Raw genomic sequence first — 23,405 nt, 5'->3', positions numbered from 1 at the left:
AGAACTTTCCCCTTCCCTCTAATAAAAGGTCTTCCATGCTCAAAGAGAGTGCTTATTATGTTACTGAAAGTTTCTGTTTGCACAGGAGTGACAAGTCATGCTTATGTACCATTACAGTAACCACTCATTTTACTGATCCTTGTTAATCTGAACATTTGGTAGTGTCAACTTTTCTGAGCCTCACAAACAGCCTTCAAATCATTTAAATGGTTGATTTATTGAGGAGACACTATCTCCAGATTGAAGAAAATCCACCTAGCCAGATCGATCCTTACTCAGTTCCATAGCCTCAACTGCTTCCACACCTCTCTTTCTCACTCATTTGTATTTTAATAATGTGATAAATGAAAAGAAAAAATATATATACATTTGTCAACAACAAACCTACAATAGTACTGAATACTGTATAACAATTTTAGATTAATCCCCGAGCAAGACCTCATTAGATCATATAGCCCTGCTAGGGTTACAGGAGAGCGCTACCCCTCCCGGCACAACAGCCACCGGGCGGGGCGCGAACTCGCAACCTCACAATTACGAGCCCAACACACTACCACTGAGCTATGGTGCTCCCCACTGTAAAACAATGCATGATCTCATATCTAGTCACGTGTATTTTGTAAGTACCATTTTATATTTTACTGTACATCTGCTTAGATCACAGTTCAGCTAGGTGAAGAAATTCCTAGGAACCAGTTTTAACCCGTGGATTGTGAGCCACAGCTCAGGCTGGGTAGTGCTGCATTGCAAGCCACAGCTCAGGCTCTGCTGGCCGTGCATCACTGTTAACTACTACACCCCTACGCAGACTTACGCATGGCGCTATGCAAAGATGGAGTGTGAGAGATTTTTTTCTTTTCACCAGATTATGCCCTGGATGTTTATAATAAACTAAGACAAAAAAAAATTTATTTCTTCATTTTTTGCATACAATGGGGTGGGATAAAAAAAGGTAATTGCGCAATCCAAGGGTTAACCCCTTCAGTACAATATGTATTATTCTCTTTATTCATTCTGGTGACTGCCAGGTAATTTTGCTCAGCTTTGGAGAAACTCCTCATAGCATGGGGGTTGCAAGCTACCCATGAAGCAGTAGGTCGAGTAGGATATCTTATTTCATTTTTGTTGCAGTTTATTATTATTATTATTATTATTATTATTATTATAATCAGTTTTATTTTTTTTTTTAATTATATTTTTTTCAATCTTTGAGGAGACCTCATGTGGTAAAAATGTAACTGGCCACAAACTGTTGTCTCAGTTACATCTTTAGTATAAACAGAAATTATATAAAATTAATAAAGGATGATTAGTTTACAATAAAACCTCATTATACTGGACTAATTGATGGAAATCCTGTCTTAGTGACCAAGTCTGATACAACCAGAATCAATAGGAGAAAATTCACCATCATTTTTTTTACAGAGTATATCTATTGAACTGCATTCCAGTATACGGGAGAAGAGTAAATGTGAAACCAGCCATACTGTTATGATACTGAAACAATAATACAGTAAATAATGAAAAAAGTGGTTTTGCATACTACTGATGCTTCAGGAACTACTACTACCAAAAATACTTTAAGTTAGCATTGGTTACTTTGACATTTTTTTCCTTTTTCTGCTGCTCTGGACCAAGTTTGATGGGCAAAAAGTTGTGTAGGTTAATGTGTTCTGTTAAAAAGTCCGATTCAAAGAGGTTTTACTGTAACTGCATTTTGGTACCATGATAAATCTTCTCATCAGTTTATAATGATCATACTTGTACTCTGGCATGTAACCTGAGCTTATTTCAATGCTAATACTATTGTAGTGATATACTGGTGTTGGAAATGGATAGTTAATAACTCAAATTTTTTTCTTGCACCTCTAGTCACAGAAAACAGTTTTAGCATATTAAATTATTAATAAATAAATAATAATATTTGTGTGTTCTTCCCCAACACAACTGCACATTATAACCAAAAGGTAATTTCTATAATACAGTGTATCCCTTAGTTATTATATTTTTTCCCATTTACACTTTGAACAGCAGAAATTATGATACAAAACTTTCGCTGTGACACTTTGCAAGCTTAATAATTTTTCTTTTGTTTAAGGAGGGCATTTCTAAGTTTAATCTGCTTATTACGGAATGACTGTTTCTGTTTCCCAGCAGTTTTGTGCTTGATCATCATGAAGTTCTTATTTCTCATCTTTTGCCTGTTTGTCGTCGAGGCATGAGGATTCAGTTTACCTTTCCTGGCACCAAATTTTTCCCGTCCTTCCCGTCCAGCCAAAACAGTCTCCATTCTGGCAGCTTTGTCATGCTTCCTCTTCTTGTATATCATCTCGATGTTTTTCAGAGGCACAAGTTCCCCAGATTCTGTTTTCTCCTCCTCATCTGACCGCTTCCTTTTCTTCCCACGCTGCTTTTTGCTTTGGTTAAATTTTTCTACTTGTTTAGCCGCCTGGGCTGCTGCTATTCGAGCAAAATCAGCATCTGTGAGAAACCTGGAACTTACCACATCCTCGGCCTTTGCTGCTCGCTCCTCTGCTGTCATTTTCAAAACCTCAGCCAGCGCTTCCTTTTTGGACATTATTTTTTCATCTGTATCCTTTGATACCTCCATATTTTCTGAGTGCTTGTGGTTACTACTTTCATCATCACTGTCCTCATCATTTGTAACAGTAGTATTCTGAGATATGTCAATCCATTCATCATCATCATCACTATCACTCTCACTTCCAATACCCTCATCTTCTCCATGAGTCTTGAAGGTGAGGATCTCAGCACCTGGGATAAAACTCTTAGCTTTGTTTTCCCCAAACTGGTCTTGTTTTTTCTCTGTGTCTAATTCTGTGGGTGCCCCTCGGTCCTTCCTAGCCAGCAAGTTTGGGTTCTTGTCTCGAAACAGGGTGATCAACGATCGGGCAGCCATCATGACACCTTTGTCCTTGTGATTCTTATACTGAGCCAGATCCTGGAGTAGGTCCTCAGACATGCAATATGGATTTCTGGTACAAAGTTCTCGGATAGTATTGAGTCCCATGGCCATAACTTCACTGGAGTAGCGTTCTGTTACAAAGTTGTTGGCTAAGGTAGTGACCACAGGCTCTAAGTCATCTGGAGGCACCTGTGGGTGGGCTGCCTGAGCAGCAAACACCATTACTTTGGTGACTTCTCGCTGGTGTGGGAACAAGAATCGCTGGACTAGAGGGTAGAAGTTTGGCAGGTACAGCTGGTGAACACCAATCAAGCGGGAAATTAGGTTCATTGTCATAAGCTTCACCTCAAACCTCTCGTTCATTTTTGACAAACGTTTATATAACCTCTCCGCTAAATCCTGTGGATCATGAACCAAATGCAAAGCTGAGAAGTCAAAACTGGCTTTGGTCTTTTTCTTATTTTGGTTTTTCTTAGCCACAGCCTTAGCTTTGGCAAGCTTTTTTTGCATTTTCTTTGATTTCTTGTTAACTTTCGTGGCCATCATTGCCGATCTGAGGGCATTTTTCTGCTCTTCAGTTTCACTTTCTGAATCACTATCTTCCTCCTCAACATCATCATCTTTCCCAATGAAAAACCGAATAGCAGCAACCATGATCTTGGTCACTTTTGAAAAGCAAGCTGTGGAAATAATGTTTACAGTCTTTGCATCATTCCAGACATGCTTACGATATAATTCTATCATCACATCAAGTGAAGTTTTAGCTGCCACTGCATGCTTTGACATCAACATATCATACATAAAGTTTTGGAGTTCCTTGTTGAGCTTCATGTTGCGACTCTTAGAGTTGATGTTCTTGATATCTGTGATGATGTGTTGCTTCAGGAACTGCCGCAAATTCTTATCCTGATAAAGCAAAAAATATTCACTTTAGTATGGAACACATAACAAGATAAAGTAGGGTATACAGTACAGTACTGTAGTTACAAACTGTGAAAACTCAGGATATTAATAACATAAACGAAAATAGTACATTCAATCCTCGTAAATCGTGTGTTTATAAATCACGGATTTGTAAATCATGGCTAAGTCGCTCAGACTGCTGGCACCCTTAAATCACTGTTAAGTCATGAAAATCGCGGATCTAGGCACCGAAGTGGGCCTTTTCCGAGGAGAATTGTAAACCACGGCATTCAATTTGAAAATCGCAACCCAACAACCAATCACCACCCGTCCCTGGTGGCAAGTGTGCATACTAATGCCGCAGAGTTAATGAGAAACATCAGGAACTCATCACCCACTATTTTGCCCGGGTAAGGGCAGCAGCTGAGCCTGAACCACAACCTGGCCCTTCACACACTGAGGATGTGGATGATGTAGCATCTGTCATCTCTGAGGCAGACTTTGAGGGCTTCCTGAGGGAGGCAGAGGAGCTGGAGAAGGGAGAACAGCATGAGGGAGCACCCCCACCTCATGCTGAGAGGTTCCAAGTTCTTCCCAACACCACCCCACTCCATTCACTTAAGCAATATCGTCATAGGATTAAGGTGAGATCCCTTAACATTGCTTATTTCTATTAACCCCTTCGTTACCACATCCTCCCCCCTCCCCCGCTCAGCTACCCCCCTGCCAAACCAAACACTTGACCACAAAACAAACATCAGCAAACTCTACAAAACACTAAACAGCATCACACTTTCCCACAGCAACACCACACAATCACACGCTGCCATCACAACAACAGACACCATACCCTCAAACAAACAACAAGCAAACACTCTCATCAATCACTTTTCACAAGTCAGCCATCTAACCCCCCATCCGGAAGACCGATGTATGATCAGACGTAAGAGACAGTTCCCCACAGACCCAGACTACGCACCTTTCACTTACAGCCAGACGAAGCACTCATCTGCCTGTGGACCAGACAACATAGGCAACATTCACCTTAAACACCTAGGACCACAAGGCATACAAGCACTCACCAACATATCAAACTACAGCTACTCACACAACATAATACCCAACATCTGGAAGCATGGCAATATCATCACTATCCCTAAACCCAACAAAGACCCCACGTTACCCTCCTCACATCGCCCCATCACACTCCTCTGCACCCCCTCTAAAGTCACTGAACGACTGATACTACAACTAGTCACACCTCACATTCCCCTAGCCCAGTCACAACATGGTTTTAGGCCACTACACTCCACAAACACCCTTCTTACAGACCTTACACAGAGAGTTTTCGATGGCATGAATTCAGCTAAGCCACCACACAGAACACTCCTAGTCACACTAGACATTAGCAAAGCTTTTGATGCCATCCCCCGCCACAACCTCACAAACAAAATACTCAACACAAACATGCACAATAACACAAAAAGATGGCTGGCAAACTACTTAGCAGGCAGATGTGCACATGTAACATTTGGCGGTCAGTCTTCTAACATCAGAACTTCACAAACGGCGTCCCCCAAGGATCTGTTTTGTCCCCTACACTCTTTAATCTATACATGCACGACATACCTACACCCCACACACCACAGATACACATAGCTTCCTATGCAGATGATATAACACTTACATGTACACACCAAAACTCAAACACAGCTGCACACATCATTCAACCTTACCTCAACACACTGCACGAATGGTTCACCACAAACAGGCTCAAAATAGCCCCAGCCAAATCTACAGTTACTCTTCTCACAAACTGGACAGCAGAACACAGTCACATCCCACACCTCACCATGAACAACACTCCACTACCACACACAATACACACACCCACAATCCTTGGTGTAACATACAATACATCAATGTCTTTCAAACAACACATCACAAACATTAAAAATAAAATAACACCAAGCTCACAATAGCCCCAGCCAAATCTACAGTTACTCTTCTCACAAACTGGACAGCAGAACACAGTCACATCCCACACCTCACCATGAACAACACTCCACTACCACACACAATACACACACCCACAATCCTTGGTGTAACATACAATACATCAATGTCTTTCAAACAACACATCACAAACATTAAAAATAAAATAACACCAAGACTCAATATTTTGAGGTCACTTGCCCATACAACATTCGGACACAACAAAGAAACCACCATCACAGTATACAAACAATACATACATTCAGTGATGAATTATGCAAGCCCTGCCTGGGCTTCTAACCTGACCAAAACACACTACAACACTCTACAGACCATACAGAACAAGGCCCTAAAAATAATCACAGGCTGCACAGCTACTACACCCACAGACCACCTACATCAAGAAACCAAAGTCCTCAAGGTCAAGGATCACCTAGACATGAGAGGCACCCAGTTTCTTGCTGCAGCCTCCACACACCCACAACATCCACTACAGTACATGGCAGCACATCCACCCACACCAAGGAACATCAAAACAACACCCAGCACACGATACCATACACAAATACTGTCATCTCTCCCCCCTCGTCCACCTCAGACCAGCTTCCAGAAGCATATCCACACTCACATCACTCGCCGCTCCCTTCAGTCACTTAAAGACAACACACAGCTGCATGCACGGCCTCCTGACATCCACCCTTTTGAATCCTATCTTCCTCGTGAGGACAGGGTCCACCTGGCCAGGCTGAGATGTGGGCACCATCCAGCCCTCTTAAGCTACCAGAAGAGGCTGAATGACTCCGTCGCTGATGCCTGTCCAGGATGCAACACAGCACCCCATACTATTAAGCACATTATCGAAGACTGCATTGCACACAATCACCTACGCCAACAACACAACATACACTCTTTGAAAGCTCTGTGGGAAAGCCCGGTCTCGGCCATGGCCTTCCTAAGGGACTCGGGGCTGTTCGGCCAGACTGCCTAGGGAACAACTACTACTACTACTACTACTACCGAATTTCCCCCAGGCGTGGCTATTTTGTGGGGTAGTATTTATTTTATCATTACATCGTTTCTATTTGGTTTATATTATTTATTTTTGTATTGGTAAGTAGATACTGACCACGAGATGTGTTTATGATATGTTAAAATAATGTACATGACAATATTACATGTCTAACCAACTGATTTAGTAAACATACAATATACAGATAAATATAGTAGATAGAGATATAAATCAATGAACAGGGAGGAGAATAATGATTGTATTATTTACCTTGTAGGTATGAAGACAGAGTGACTTGGAGGCGTTTTGTCTGTGGCCACCCTTTGTGGGACTAGGGCGTCGGGCTATAGATAGATAGATAGATAGATAAGTATGAAGAAGGTCCATGAAGCAGGAGGTAGGAGACAGGCAGGTCAAAAGTAGGTGGGGGTGAGGTGATGCACTTCAAGGCCAAACTGATACCAGAATCAGTATCATTTTCCCCACTATTATCGCTCACTTCACCGTCATTCTTGGGCATGTACTCCTCATCAGAGTCGCTCACAGTTATGTCAGATTGTGTTTTGTTATCGTCAGACACTTCTAAGTCACTATCCAAGTCAGATTCATTGCCGTAGGACACCATGGCACAGAAGTAAATCCAAAAGCACTGACACGTTCGGCTGCTTGAAAAACACTACAGCATGCTCTCACACACTTTCCCACGGTACCACCACTGTTGCTAAGCTAGCGACAGTCCCCTTACCAAGAAGCATTATCTGGCTATATTATATCACGTGTTATAGGGCATTATATATACCAAATTTAAAATATATAGGGTACAATGACCTACACAACATATCTGAGTCATTTTCATAAAACTATGCCCCATGGCAGAGGCATGGCAGGGGAGTGCGGCATCAGTGACAAAATTGCCATATGTCATCACACATGGGATCAGAAAGCACCCAAACCGAGGAAGAGGAAGCCCAATAGGCCTCTATAATGATCGTGAGTACACTAGTACTCACGATTGTATTCGGTTCCGCTGCCGACATTTCATTTTGAGTACGGGGGTACACATTTCGGAAATTCGGTAAAGAAGGGGTTAAATACATGCACTGAATATTCCTAAATTTGTATGTTTGTGTTTGATGGTGCCTAGATTGGTGTACAGGTAGGGTGCTGTGGGAGGTGGTTGGCCAAAGTCCAGACCCAAATTCATTTTTCACATAAGATTTATTATTTATAAACCACGGAATTTGTAAATCACAGCAGTGGTCCAGACCCAAATTGCCGCGATTTACGAGGATTGAGTGTAATACCTGTATATATAAAACAAAAAAGGGGGAAAAAGAATGTCAACATATCACTTATAAATGGTACCATTTAGCCCTTAAAAAATAATGGCTGTGTCAACAAAAAACGTATACGTTTCTGTAAGAGGAAATGATCAATGGCAGTGGGGTGGGGTGGGGGGGGGACTGAGGATGATGTCATTACTGAGCAGGGACAAAACTGCCTGGAAAGTCATCAGTCGAGGCTATCTTTCACAGAATGCAGTTTTAGGATGTCTGCTAGGCTTATGGTATGCCTTGGCATGCCATGAGGCTGTTTCCCAATCATCAGTATATGAGAAAACTATATCATGAGATAAGGAAGATAAGGTAAGTCATATAGTACTCTATTCAAAATATAAATAATGATGAAGGCAAACTCTCATTTTTTTACAATAATTTCTGACGCACATGACAAAGAATGTGCCTGGCTATTATCACTGCCAGCTGCATCTTGTCATGAGTGATGCTGACTGATCAAGCTCCATGACCACAGTTGTTCAATAAATGTCCACTGAAAGTCGGGGGTTTGTCCTCCCATTCATGACGCGAAGTATTAGGCATCTGGCTGCTAAGGTAACAAATGACTGCCTGATTAGAGTAACTGGCCCTAACAGTGAAACATCAGAAGTCATTGTTGATTTGTAAGCTGTGGAAATGAAACCTTGTAGTTACCCCATAATAAAGATCTTTGTTTACTGCTTGATGCCCTAGATTCAAAATTATTTCAGATGGCTATGACAAAAGTCATCAAGCTTCTCTGTAGTCACTTACCACTACTGCCATGCTTCTCTCACTAACATATTCTTCCACTCCCACCATGTCACTGTTTATAGTTTTCCTCTCCTATTTATTCCAATATTTTCACTTTATACATTCTATCTATCTGTCAGTGTTTCACAATCAATACCGGTATGTTCCAAGTTTCTACACCATCCCAATATATTTCTTTGAACATGTCAACAGCCAGCATATCATCATCATCATCCCACCCCTGATTCCCACATAACAGAAATGGAGAAAATGCACATAAAGTACTGCAGTCATATGGTATCCGTTTCACTGGATGGATTTTTTGCATCCTGGCAACCATATCATATCCAATATGCACATGGAAGAACTTGGCTTTTTATCCTACCATAAGCCTATTCTAGATCCAGAAATATTTGGTTATGTAGCTACAGCTTTTTATCCCCTTCCTAGTAACTCCATTATTTTCTTCAGGGTAATACTCTGGTTCATACATTTTCTTCCTATCTTAAGTCCACCCTGAACTTCATGTACCAAGGAGTGCTACATACAGAATAAGCTGTTTCAAAAAATTACTTACTCTTGTAAGTCAGCTCCATAAGTCAATGGCAATACGGTACCTGGAAGTGAAGAAGCTGGAAGAAGAGCATGTGTAAGTCAGTGGGTGAGAGGAGATTCTTGTTGCGCAGAAAAACCAAAGCCTTGACGAATGCCATGCGCATCTCTGGGTGAAGGACTGACCCATGTCGCTTTAAGAGGGTCATTAGCTCCTGTGGGTAGTCATTCAGTTGCTCTGGGTAACACTGTGCCACCTGTAACATAATCCTGTTTCAGTATATGGCTCAAACACAGCACCTGTTGTAATTGTGGATGATAATGTTTTAGCTGGAAGAATTATTCCCACATCTGGATAATGCATACTGAAGAGATACAACAATTTTGTCGAGCAGGACCCACTTCAAGTATGGACAAAAACAGAATATATCCATATACTGTACAGCAAAGTGAGGAGAGAGAGGGGAGACATTTAGGTCAGGAAAGGGGAGTGGAGGGTTGTCTAAAAAAAAGATGAGCAATGAGGCCATGGGAGAGGTATATATCTCATCTAACTGTAGCTTTATCACTAGGTAACTACAATGGTCCTCTTAAATACAACAGAATCCCCAGTTAAAGCATTAATTTGCCATCCCACATATATGGAATCCACGCACCTTGGCCCCTTTAATCCATTACATAAAGCTAATTTATTAACCACATCTCAAGTCAGACCTTCATTTTCTTTTTGTGATATGTATAACCTTAACTTACTGATGTGCTTTCTAAAGACATTGCTGGCACCCTAATATTCAGAGGTGAAACAGACAGAACATCAGAGAGGTTTAAATCAACAAATATTGGCCACAGTGACAGCTACTATCATTACCAGAGAGGCAATCTTTTCCTCCCTCCCATCCAAATGTGACTGCTGTGACATCTGAAGCATATGAGTTAACTGCTGGCAGTGCTCTGAAAACTAAATCTATCTATCTATTGCCAGATGCCATAATCCCGTAAGGGGTGGCCATTTGACTTTGAGTTACCTGTAGTTGTTTTACGGGGAGGGGCACTAACCCTCCACCAACCCACTTGTTGACACGTAGGGAGCATGTATGGTTTGGTTATATGGTTACCACCCAGTGTTGTAAATGGTTTCTTGGCTTACAGGAAACCATTTGGCTTGTCACTTAATGTAAAGCCACCTGTAAAGGAAAGAAAAGCAATAAGAAGTGACAGGAAAGACTGTCTCTCAAATTTATGTCTCATATGAGTAATTTTACTTTTATCTTATTTCTGCTGTAAACTTTTGCTGTTTTACTACTATAATAGTTTAAAACAAGTGCTGTAATAATTTCTAATTAAAGTCAAACAATCAGCCAAACACTGATGATATTCAGAGTTTTTTGCCAAGATCAACTTGTGCAAGCTGAAGTGGCACTATGTAACAAGGATTTGGTCATGGTTGAGGCCACTGTGTAAGAGAGATCTAGTAGAGCTGCCATGAAATCCACACTGGTTGACGTCATTATTTCACGTTCTCTCATTTAGTGACCAGGATGACAGAGGCTGTACCATTGGTCCAACTAACATAAAATTTGGTATAGCTACTGTGAATACTGGACGCGAGGGTATTAATAACAGCGTCAGACTTATTGTGGTATAAGTGTAAAGACGTTAAATGATTAAGATAGTTAATAATTCAGCAAATCCTAATTGTGTAATAACTAACCAAGAGACAAGTCAGTTAATCCACATCCAAGTTTTCTGGTACATCAACTTTACACTATTCAAAACATTGTTTTGGTAGTTCCTTACTATTACAACGCAAGCGTGGACTGCTAATGGTTGGCATGTGCCCTGTACATAATTATTTTTTCAGTAAGAAGTAATGATTTTGCTGGCTGAATGCAGGCAGACATTGTTCCATGATGCATTCTTCCTTATTTTAAATGACAGTATACAGGCAAATGCTACATATTCATTGGTTTAACTGTGAAGGGTCTGAATAACAATAATGTACATGTTATTACCTCCCAACCATGATAAAATCCCCTTTATTCCTAATAAATAAAATGGACGGGTAGTGTGGGGGAAAAAAAAAAAAATCCACACTAACAAGGAATGACATTTAGTTACCTGTCCAGTCCATGTACATGTCTGTCGTCCATTTGTTTTTCCACTTTAGCAGACAAAATTCTATGAAAAGGCATCACTGATTTAGTACCGTATCACCCCTCCGGCTTTCCTTGGCCACCAGAAAACACATTAATCCTCCATTTTGACAAAACTGTTCTGTTACAAAGACTTGGATTTTTTTTTTAATGTTATGTATCAGTTTTATTTAAGAAAAATCAAATGACTAAAATAAAGAAAAAAAGCTCTTGCACTGTTAATAGCTTTAGAAAAATTCCATGTTTTCTGATGTCTGCATTTTAATAATCGTAAACAGTGACCACAATCCCCGTCAGAGTTTAATTTGCATGAAAAATAAGAATGTAGTGCTGCTCTCTGGTGTCTGCCCTGTCCTCTCCTCCAACTTTCTTTCCTTCCATCTTCTTCTATCTTTCTTTCCTTCATTCTTTCCTCATCCTTCTGCCTACGGGTAACTTTACACTCCCTCTTCTGTCTTTCATTCCTTCATTCTTTCCTCTTCCTTCTGCCTGTGGGTGACTCTACAATGAGTGACAAGCCAAATGGTTTCCTGTACACCAGGAAACTATTTATTATGCTGGGTGGTAACCATATAACCAAATTTTGGTGCCTGGTGGTTTAGTGGGTAATTACTGTGCTCCAATCGGACTGAGCCGGTGAAGGTTTATATCCAAGGGGTGGTTGGGGTTTATTGCTCACGTAATGCCACTCAGGGATGAGTGAGGTTGGTCACTCTCATCTTAAATGTCAGGACCAACTGCCTAGCCCCGGGCTCCTACACTCCTCATGGGGCAACATAGGATTGGATGATGGATGGATGGATGAAAAATAATAATTAGTGACTACTAAGATAGGCCTTGTCAAAGCAGTCCTAAAACATCTTGAAAAGGCATTAAAAATTATGAGTCTGAAAGCTGATAGCTTGTCTAGGTGAAGTGTTTGTCTGGATGGAGCCAGTAACTACTGGCATTCTCAAGTGCAGCACTGCTCTGAGACTTTAGTTTGAACCACACGATGAGATCATGGGCAACAGCTTCAGTGTTTCATTCAAATACTGGAGGAAAGAGTGAGGATTCAGCTCACTACAGACCAGTCAGTCAGAGCATTGTGAACAGTGAAGCTTGCCTATGTTGTGTCTCCTCACCTTTTTTCCAAATCGTTTCGTTTTTAAAGGCTCCAACATGCTTGCATGTGTCGGCCTTGGTCACCTAATGGCGGCTCTCCACGCTGCACGATCCATTGCAGCCTCCCTGTTCAGTCCCTTAACCCTAAGGTCACACTTAATGACCTCGTCCCATGTCTTTCTCGGTCTACCCCTCATAACCCCACCCCCAATATTAACACTTCTCACCTTCCTCACCCAACTATCATCCTCCATCCTCTCCACATGTCCAAACCACCTCAATCTACCTCTCCTCATCACAACACCAATACACTCCAGTCCCATCCTACCTCTCAACTCTTCCATTGTAAACCCAGCCCCTCCAGGCCTTGGACGCAGGGACGCACTGCACATCCACCTAATCATTGTCATTTCTGTACGTCTGAGCCGGCGAATGTCTTCCTCCTTCACTGCCCAGGTCTCACTGCCATACAGCATTACACTCCTAACACACGCTGCATACAAAGACCCTTTAGCACGTAGGGAGAGCCCCCTCAATGTCAGGAGAGGCAAGAGCTCCCTGAACTTCTTCCTACCACTTCTCACCCTAGCCACAGAGCTAGCTCCAGCCCCACCTCCAGCACACAACATGTCTCCTAAATAACAAAACTTCCACACACTCAAGAGATTCACCAGCAAGTTCAATTCTTTCACGTCTGACGATCTCCACCTGCTCACCCCGGCACGCCGTACACATAAAATCAGCATTATCTCGCAGTCTACCTCTGATACCACTACATCTCTTATGCACCCATTTATCACACACACCGCACAAGATGGAATTACTTCCCACGCCCTTGTGGCAAACTGCACATGGCCACTCTCCCTCGTCTTTGACAGTACCACCACCAACCCTAGATATCATCACTTTTGTTTTATCTGCATTTACCCTTAAACCCTTTTGCCCCATACCATCTCTCCACTTCCTAAACCTTTCCTCCGCCTCCCTTTCATTCTCTGCAATCAACACCAAATCATCAGCATACAACAACTCCCACGGGAGTCCGTTTCTAAAGTCACGTGAAAGGGCTTCAAGTACCATGATAAACAACATGGGACTCAAGACTGACCCCTGATGCACACCAACATTCACGGAAAACTCATCACTCAAATCTCCATTCACTCTCACCTGGGTGTGAGCACCCACATACATGGCCATAACCACCCTAACCAGCCACTCCTCCAAGCCAAGCTTTCTCATTGCCCACTTCACCACCTCTCTAGGGACTCTGTCAAAGGCCTTTTCCAAATCAACAAAAACAAAATAAAGATCCCAAATGATGAGCATATTGTATTGTATATTTTGTAGATGACTTATATCTGCCTTTATCCTTTATTGCACTGCCCAATGTTTGTGCACTGTGATGTGCTGCCTTTTTCATCATATAAGTCATACCATAGCAGTATTATTTACCTGTGTGCTATGTTTTACTATATCCATTATGTGTTAAGAACCAACTTCTTCACCTTAACTTGGTTCATTATGCTTCAGATTTATTAGCATTAGATTTGCTTAAATTCTGGCTTTCACTGTTATCTTCATGTTTAACCTTCGGTTGTAACTGCATTAGCTTCTCAATTTTACTTTGTACTACAAGACCCCCAAACTTTCTTGTGCTCACGTACAACTGTAGTGCGGAGGTTCAAAACTCATTCCTGAAGTGCTTACTTGACCTTCTATTGTAAAAATGAAGTCTAGCTATGCTGTAGTCCGTTAATTTAGAAACAAAAAATCCTTCCCGCTGGATCAAATCTCTCAAGGTGTGTAGCAATACTGTCTTACTAGATATCAATCATGGAGCTCAGTTTTCTCAAAATAAACTAGCCTACTAGACTAACTCTGAGCAAATTATCCTTAATTCAAATTTAAGGGGAGTGGAAGCCATCAGGGACCGATTTTCGACTGACAAAGGTATTTTGCGAGTTACCCCATAAAATAGCTCCGAGTATCACTCATTCTCTAAAAATTTGACAGCTGTACTACAATTCTTTCCCCTCAAACAAATTATTTTGGAATTCCAATTTTGAGGTCACTTCCCTGCAGAAATCTCCATTTTCTATGCAATAAATAATATGACCACTTTTTTCCCAATTTGTTTCCTTTTTTTTCTGCAAAAAAAAAAGGAGTCCCTAGAGAGGTGGTGAAGTGGGCAATGAGAAAACTTGGCTTGGAGGAATGGCTGGTCAGGGTGGTTATGGCTATGTATGTGGGTGCTCACACCCAGGTAAGAGTGAATGGAGATTTGAGTGATGAGTTTTCCGTGAATGTTGGTGTGCATCAGGGGTCAGTCTTGAGACCCACGTTGTTTATCATGGTACTTGAAGCCCTTTCACGTGACTTTAGAAACGGACTCCCGTTGGAGTTGTTGTATGTTGATGATTTGGTGTTGATTGCAGAGAATGAAAGGGAGGCGGAGGAAAGGTTTAGGAAGTGGAGAGATGGTATGGGGCACAAGGGCTTAAGGGTAAATGCAGATAAAACAAAAGTGATGATATCTGGGGTTGGTGGCAGTACTGTCAAAGACGAGGGAGAGTGGCCATGTGCAGTCTGCCACAAGGGCGTGGGAAGTAATTCCATCTTGTGCGGTGTTTGTGATAAATGGGTGCACAAGAGATGTAGTGGTATCAGAGGTAGACTGCGAGATAAGGCTGATTTTATGTGTACGGCGTGTCGGAGTGAGCAGTTGGAGATTGTCAGACGTGAAAGGATTGAACTCGCTGGTGAATCTCTTCAGTGTGTGGAAGAGTTTTGTTATTTGGGAGACATGTTGTGTGCTGGAGGTGGGGCTGGAGCTAGCTCTGTGGCTAGGGTGAGAAGTGGCTGGAAGTTCACGGAGCTCTTGCCTCTCCTGACACCGAGAGGACTCTCCCTACGTGCTAAGGGGTCTTTGTATGCAGCATGTGTTAGGAGTGTAATGCTGTATGGTAGTGAGACCTGGGCAGTGAAGGAGGAAGGTATTCGCTGGCTCAGATGTGCAGAAATGACAATGATTAGGTGGATGTGCAGTGCGTCCCTGCGTCCAAGGCCTGGAGGGGCTGGGTTTATGATGGAGGAGTTGAGAGGTAGGATGGGACTGGAGTGTATTGGTGTCGTGATGAGGAGAGGCAGATTGAGATGGTTTGGACATGTGGAGAGGATGGGGGATGATAATTGGGTGGGGAAGGTGAGAAGTGTTAATATTGGGGGTGGGGTTATGAGGGGTAGACCGAGAAAGACATGGGACGAGGTCATTAAGTGTGACCTCAGGGTTAAGGGACTGAACAGGGAGGCCGCAATGGATCGTGCAGCGTGGAGAGCCGCCATTAGGTGACCAAGGCCGACACATGCAAGCATATTGGAGCCTTTAAAAATGAAAACGAAAAAATTATGTCATACGTCTGGCAAAGGGATTGTGAGTGTGTGGAGGCCGGCAGTGAGGCGAGGAAACGCCAGAGATGATATGACACTGGGAGAGGTGAGACATGGCAGCCTTGGTCTCAACCTGTTCTCAGTCTGCTCTAATCTTGGCCATTTCTCATCATATTTGCACGCTTTTTGAACGTGGGGCAACCGTCTAAGCTACTGCAATGTCAGAAAGTGGCAGAGAAGAATTTGACACCATTTCAAGAGGAGAAAAACATGTTGGAAGTAGCAGTTCTTTCTCCACCATCGTCACCTCCCCTCTCACCTGCCCCCCCCCCACCTCACCTGACGACCCCCAACCTTCTACATCTTTTTCTCCAACTTTGTCTTCTCCAACACCCACTACCTCTTCATAACCATCCTTAATCCTAACTCATAAAATAAAAAAAGGTACCTAAGTTGTTTCTAATTGTACAGACACTGCAAGTCAACAGAACTAAACTTATTATCCTTTGGAGTGATGTAACTCCACTAGTTCTGAACATATGACAAAAAGCAAAATGCCAATAAAAAGGGGAATGAAAGGGGAACATTTTGTGCATATATTTTTTTCAGAGACTGACAAACATGACTGTAATGATTTTTTGAACATAGCAAAAAGGGGATAAAATTTGGGATAAATATATAGACATTTTGGGAATTTTTTTGTTCAGCAATAGTGAAGAATATTAAAAAACTTTTAGGGCAATTTATTAATGAGGGTTTTATTGGTAAAACTATCAAATATCATAGAGATCAGATGAACACACTTCCCCTGGTTTCCCATTTCTCGCATCTTTTTATACATATTACGCATATACCGTACCGGTACTGTATACAGTAATCCCTCTAATATCCGGACGCCCAATAACCGAACATCCCCACTAACCGAACCTTATCGTCCTGGGATCAAACATTCCCAAAATGGTCCGAAAATCCAAAAAAATTGGAAAAAAAAAATCGATTTTTTGCCGTCCATAATTTGAACTTGCCGCGCGCGCCGCGTGAGAGCATTGTTTTGGTTCGTCATTCCTCCGACGTCCGATAGAGCGCCGCTGCATCCTCCCCACTTCCCGCCTGTCTCTCACCGCGACAAGACCTACGCTCTTCGTCATGGCTGCCCACGTGCTCGCTTTTGTGGTGGTGCCGTACTTGCTGCAAGGCCTCCTGCTGCTCTCTGCCCTACTCTTAGTGTGTGTGATGATGGCCCCGCCTCCTGAGAAAAGGAAGAGAGTGGTGTTGACTCTGGAGAAGAAACGGGAGATATTGGAGAAGGTTGATGCGGGTTGGTCTTCCTCTCGCATTCTCGCGAGTTCAACCTGGCCCGGTCGACTTTGTTTGATATCAAGCGTTCCCGAGACAAGCTCATGCAGTACACGGCTGACTTCTCGTCGAGAAGCAAACGCAACGTGGAGAGGAAGGTTATGTTTACTCCCAAGTATGCAGAGATCGACCGCTCCACGTTGATTTGGTATCGACAGCAACGTGCAGCTGGTGTGATGGTACGTGGAACGGAGCTGAAGGCTGCTGCTGAGAAGTTTGCAAGGCTTCACGACGCCCTAGACTTCAAGGCATCCGAGGGTTGGCTCTTCTCGTTCAAGTTGCGACATGGCCTTACTAACCGTAAAGCACATGGCGAAGCATTGGACGCTAACGAGGATGGAGTGGACGAGTTTCGGCACAAGGTGAAAGGCTTGATCGACAGGGAGGGCCTCACTCTCGGTCAAGTCTATAACGCTGACGAAACTGGCCTATTCTATCGCTCGGTGCCAACGAACACTCTCGCCGATGAGACGGAGAAGCGTGTACCTGGCCGCAAGCTTTCTAAGGAACGGATATCTGCTTTGTGTTGTGCCAATGCTAACGGCATGCACCGGCTTAAGCCCGTTATTGTTGGCCGTGCAAAGCAGCCTCGGTGCCTTCGTGGGGTGATGGATGTCCTTCCTGTCGTATGGTACCATTCTTTGAAAGCATGGTTCACAGCTGTGATTTTCAAAGACTGGTTTCACCATCACTTCGTCAAGGAGGTCATACATTACCAGACGAAGACACTGGGAATTCCTCGCGACCAGGTAAAGGCTCTCCTTCTCCTCGACAATGCACCTGCCCACCCGTGCGACAAGGACTTGGTTGCTGAGAATGGCCGTATTAGGTGCATGTTTCTGCCACCTAATACGACTGCTCTCATTCAACCAATGGACCAAGGAGTGATCGTGGCAACAAAGCGCCTGTACCGTCGGAAGTGCCTGGCCGCGCCCCCCCCGGTTCTCGAGGACGAGGACGAGCGCAGGGAAGGACGTGACACTCGAGGCAAGCGGACTTTGGAAAACCTTCGCCGCTACAACATCAAGTCTGCGCTGTACAACTGGGCTAGTGCATGGAAGGAAGTCCCTGTGAAAACTCTTGAAAATGGTTGGTCTCGTCTGCTTCTCGGAACAGATGTGGAGTACGATTTCCTAGGGTTTGACGTGGATGACTTCCATGCACGGCTACGTACGCACGGCGACGATGTTGATGTGGACGATGTTCGTGAGTGGTTGGACGACGACGAGGGCGATCCTGGGTATCAGACGTTGTCTGATATCGAGATCGCGTCTTCGGTTGCTGGTGTCAGTCCCGAACTTGAAGATTCCGACGACGAAGGCGATGATGATGCAGACTCCGCCCAGCAGGACACTACTCCAGCCATCCCCAAGCTGAGCGCACTCCGGGAACATCTAGAGTTCGTCCTAGACTACCTGGAACACCCGGACTGCGACAGGGAGATGGGGCCCTTGGGACTCGTGGAGGAAGTGCGTGCTTTCCGGCAGCGCATCATCAATCGCCAGAATCGTTGGTCCTTGCGTCAGTCAACGATTGACAGTTTTTTCAGGCCCGTGACCCCCGCTGTGCCAAGCCCTGGTTCCACTCCGTTGCCTCCCCAAGACAGGCCCTCATGCTCCGAGCCACAGCCCAGCACATCAGCTACAGTGGAGTCACCGCTCGACGTGAGTTTGCGGCTGTCTTCAGAGTCTTCTGTAGTAGGTACGCCATCACCACTACCCACCGATGCACCCCTTGGACGCCTGCCAGTGATACTCTCGGGCTCTGACAGTGAATAAACAGCAAGAACTTCTGCACTAGACCACACGGGAATTTTGAGTGTTGTGCAGTGAAAAACGGTGTGTTGTGTTAAGGTTTTCAAGTTGGGAGAAAAGACTAAGTAGAAAAGAAATTTAACGTAACTAACCTTCTTTGTTTTGGCTTTGGAAACTTAAAAAACTTGGGAAAAGTTAATGTGCAACACTTAAATTTAATGGAACATTATTTGGACTAAAGTGAACACTGTGAAAAGAACGGACTTCTGTGTGTTAGTGACTAAGTTCAGTGCAAGACTTCAGGAAGAGTGTAGTGCAAGTGCTTCAGGAAATCGTTCTTACTGTCAGAGTCCGAGAGGAGGCGGTTATTCATCGAGGTGGCCAGGGACTTGCTGTAAGTAGCCAAAATGTTTCATGTTGTACTATTTTCCATACTATATTTACCAGAATGTTTCATATTGTATTTTTTCCCATACTATACTTACCAGAAAGTGTCATACTGTACTTCTTTCCATACTAAACTTACCTCATGCATGTGCAGTAGGAATGTGTTTTTCAGAGTTCGGTTAGGTTCGGTTAGGTTAGGTTCGGTTAGAGTCCATAAGTACCAGAATGTTTATTAATGTATGAACATACTTCTAAACCCACATTTTATGTGTCTATTGCATTTATTTCAGTCATTTATGTGCCTTATTGGTGTGATTTGGGTGTTAAATAGGTGCTATGCATGTCCGGAGGGAGTTGTATAGGTGTTTCTCTGTGTTAGGGTCCGTAAGTACAAGTCCATAAGCTGGGGCCCAATATCCAGACAAAACCAATATCCGAACCTACCGATGGCTCTATTGATCCGGATATTGGAGTGATTACTGTATATATTTTTTTCTGTACAAACTAATTGACCAAATTTACTCAAACTTTGGGATCTTATTGCTTATATAAAGTATCAAAACATATAAAAAAATCAGACAAACATAAGAAAAACAAATGTATCTTCATAAGTAACAAGCGAACTTGTGTATCATACCTGTGCAAGGAACATAACCAACTGATGGAGGTCACCATTGTATACGGTGGGGTTCTGTTCAAAGATAACACATGTTGCTTGGTAGACAGAGTATTGCCTCTCAAACTCCTCACTGTATGATGCAGCATCCCTCTTGATTAAGTTCTGTAGTTGTGGCAGGTTGGAGGGTAGCTTGTTGTTGTTGGATTTAAAGGTCTCCATCTTGACTATTTAAAAATCACAGGAAAATCTGGAAAGTTGGGCAAAACTTAAGCAGCATGATAAGACACAGTATATTTTGACAAAATGGTACATAAGTACCAATGAGCAAAAGGGGGTTCTGTCAGTAAAGTAAAACTATTTAATCTTAACAGGGTTAGTTAATAGGGATACAATACAATAATGTATATATCTGCAAGTCTAGTGAGGATAAAAGCTCTCTTAAGCTGAGTAAATGTTCTGGCAGCACCTAAGCAAAATGCAAAAACTTAAGGGGTTACAAGTACGATCACGGTCTCAACAACCTATTGAGCCATCACTGAAAACATGACCTAACTTCTTTATTATCATCATCATTCTTCTACCTCATTTTCCCACCCATGTATGAGATGAAGTAAGGTCAAGAAAGCGAAAGAAAAAGAAAAAAAAAATATATACTGTATAGTGGGAGAACTAATCAACAGTATGTCCAATGACAAAGGGCCAAACACTCCTTCACTTGCCATTCAACCACCCAGTAACCCAACTGCCTCACAGGCACATCCTTTCAACACGTAAGCACTTTCATAATACGTATCTGAGTCACTCTGATGACTATCTAATTAAAAATGGGTGCTAAATCCTTCTCATGCAAAATTCATTCAACCAATTCAATCCCTTGTCAGTTCTCGAGCTCCATCAATCTTCATACCGGTATTTTGTTTTCTTACACACTCATTAACGTCTATCCACCTTGGCCAACCAAACCTCCTAACTACTACATCAATACCATAGTAGTGTACAGTACAAGACACTTATTTTCACTGACTGTTATCTACTTCTAGTCTATGCTGAACAATATAGTACAGTACAGTATTGAAGGCTACTGGCAAAACAATCCTACTTAACCCAGGCAGTATGGTACAATTACAACTTATTCTGTTCTGGATACAGGTATATCATGTACAATACTGATACTGTACTTCTATTATACTGCACTCTGCCCTAAATGGACCTTTCCAGTTTATAACATTAACCCTATCACTAAAAAATGTAATTTTCACCTTAACTGTGTTAGTGTCAGACAGTTTTAATTAACTAACAACAGTCTTGATGAACTGGAGAGGTTAGACTTATCCTTCACAAATGAATTTCTTTTGAGCTTAAACAGAATCACTTGGAGATACAATAATCTATCTATCGCCAGGTGCCTGAATCTCCTAAGGTGTTAACAGTGTACCGTATATACCGTATATCATCCCAGTTTCAGAATTAGAAAATGATCCTTAATTCGCTGAGTATGACAAATATTCAACCCTGACACCCAAATTCTGTGAAACTATGAAAATAACATGTTACTCAAATGCACAAAGTTAGGTTTGATGATGTCAGCAGTGCCATCCTACAGAAGGCAATAGGTCAAATCAGGCCCAAAACTCATTCATCTCTAAATTGTTCAGGTTTGTCAGGTTAGGGTCAAGCAAGTTAGGTTTGGTTAAATTAAGTTAGGTTAGGGTAGGTTGACTTATTAGGTTAGGAGGTCTTAATAGGTTAGGTTATACGGGACGAATGATTTGTGACGAACTGAGTTGGAGCTGAAGCAACCTAAAGTCCTACATGGTGGATTACTGCTTGCCATGGTTTGCGACTGAAGATGAAAATACATTAATTCATTACCAAACGGGCACGGCTTTTCCATGTTTTCTACAGAAAAGAGTCTTTCACAGGTTACTTGTTACTGGTCCTGGATTACCATGGCTGCTGGACATGTTTATAAACTTACCTCTGAAAGCTATAGATGAGAATTCAGAATGTGTAAATATTCCTCCAATGTCTACCAGTAGCTGGTCATTTTTAACGTTCCTAACAAGCACTGTTTAATTTGGCCACCTGGCCGCTTCCTTAACTACCCCAAAATATATATATTGTATTTTTCACTTCTTGCTGTCAGTTCAACAGTTAACTATCTGTGCTGCATACTGTATCAAAATTACTTACTGTGAGATCATGAGTTTGTTTTAATATGTTTAATTGCTGTGCCTGTTTGGTAAAGAATTATCCAAAATACACTTGTACAGTTTATGCATGGGAGCTCTCCTGCAGTTTCAAAATGTTTTTTAAAGTGATAAAAATATCAATTTACGATTTCCAAGAGTTTGGTGATTGTAATGAAGTGCCGGTACCGTAGGTGTATATGCTTTATGATGACGTCCGTCTCGAAGATTAGTTTAATAATTCTGAAACGTAATTTACATTACACTTACCAAGGTAAACAATACAGGTTTTAGTAACCTGTTAAACAGCTCTTACCGTAGATTCCATACCTTTGGAACTGGGAGTCCTGTTACTTCATACCAGTTTTGATCACAACCATTACTAATCCCGTTTATATACTTTATTAACCACGATGTAAGGATTAACCAATCCTTGACAAGCTACGAAAGTTAAATTATTACCGCAACAGTGATACAGAACTACAGCTGTAAATATCAAAACACTCTCACGTGGGTCCTCTCCTACAGCTAGTCTCACCTTTCGTCCGGTTGTTTTATATATTAGCAAATGTATAGTATTGTTAAATATATATGAAAATTCCACAGCAATCTTCTTCCTAAACACTAAAATGTGGCTAATTTTATCACAGACCACCCTTAACCGTAAAGTAGCACTGAATGGATTCTCAGTACAGAATCCTGGAATGGCACTTGTAAGTCTTTTGACTTCTTTACAGAAACTGGATAGAAGCAAGGCATCCTCGGCCTCGCGGACGCCTCGACATCTTTCCAAAGACATCGCGCTGGACCAAGGTAAGTGTATATCCCAATATATCACCACATGGACTGAGAAGGCAATAATTAAATAGTCAGTGGGAAGTAGGTGACAGTTGGTGACTTCCATTAAGAGCATCGTGAAGTCAGTTTGGGTTCTGTTTGCTCATTCTTCGTAGAAGAGATTATGTTAGTGTCAGAAAGTCATGAATTTCCATACAGTACAAT

At 42.3% G+C, this 23,405-nt stretch overlaps 1 protein-coding gene across 1 annotated transcript; it reads right to left on the bottom strand.

The window, feature by feature from the left end:
• Window positions 1-550: 550 nt before the first annotated feature.
• On the bottom strand, window positions 551-22,823 carry Mys45A (SDA1 domain containing protein Mys45A). The gene is made up of 4 exons (XM_080283818.1): window positions 22,734-22,823; window positions 20,233-20,461; window positions 9,520-9,711; window positions 551-3,832 (listed from the first exon to the last, which is right to left on the bottom strand). The coding sequence occupies exons 2-4, from the start codon at window positions 20,431-20,433 to the stop codon at window positions 2,075-2,077; spliced, it is 2,151 nt and encodes a 716-aa protein (XP_080139944.1). The 5' UTR covers window positions 20,434-20,461; window positions 22,734-22,823; the 3' UTR covers window positions 551-2,074.
• Between the last annotated feature and the right edge of the window lie 582 nt (window positions 22,824-23,405).

Source organism: Coenobita brevimanus, chromosome 98, assembly GCF_032717465.1.
Source record: "Coenobita brevimanus isolate Jiangsu-jjx chromosome 98, ASM3271746v2, whole genome shotgun sequence".
In the NCBI taxonomy this organism is placed as follows: domain Eukaryota; kingdom Metazoa; phylum Arthropoda; class Malacostraca; order Decapoda; family Coenobitidae; genus Coenobita; species Coenobita brevimanus.
This window is presented reverse-complemented; position numbering and strand designations above follow the sequence as displayed.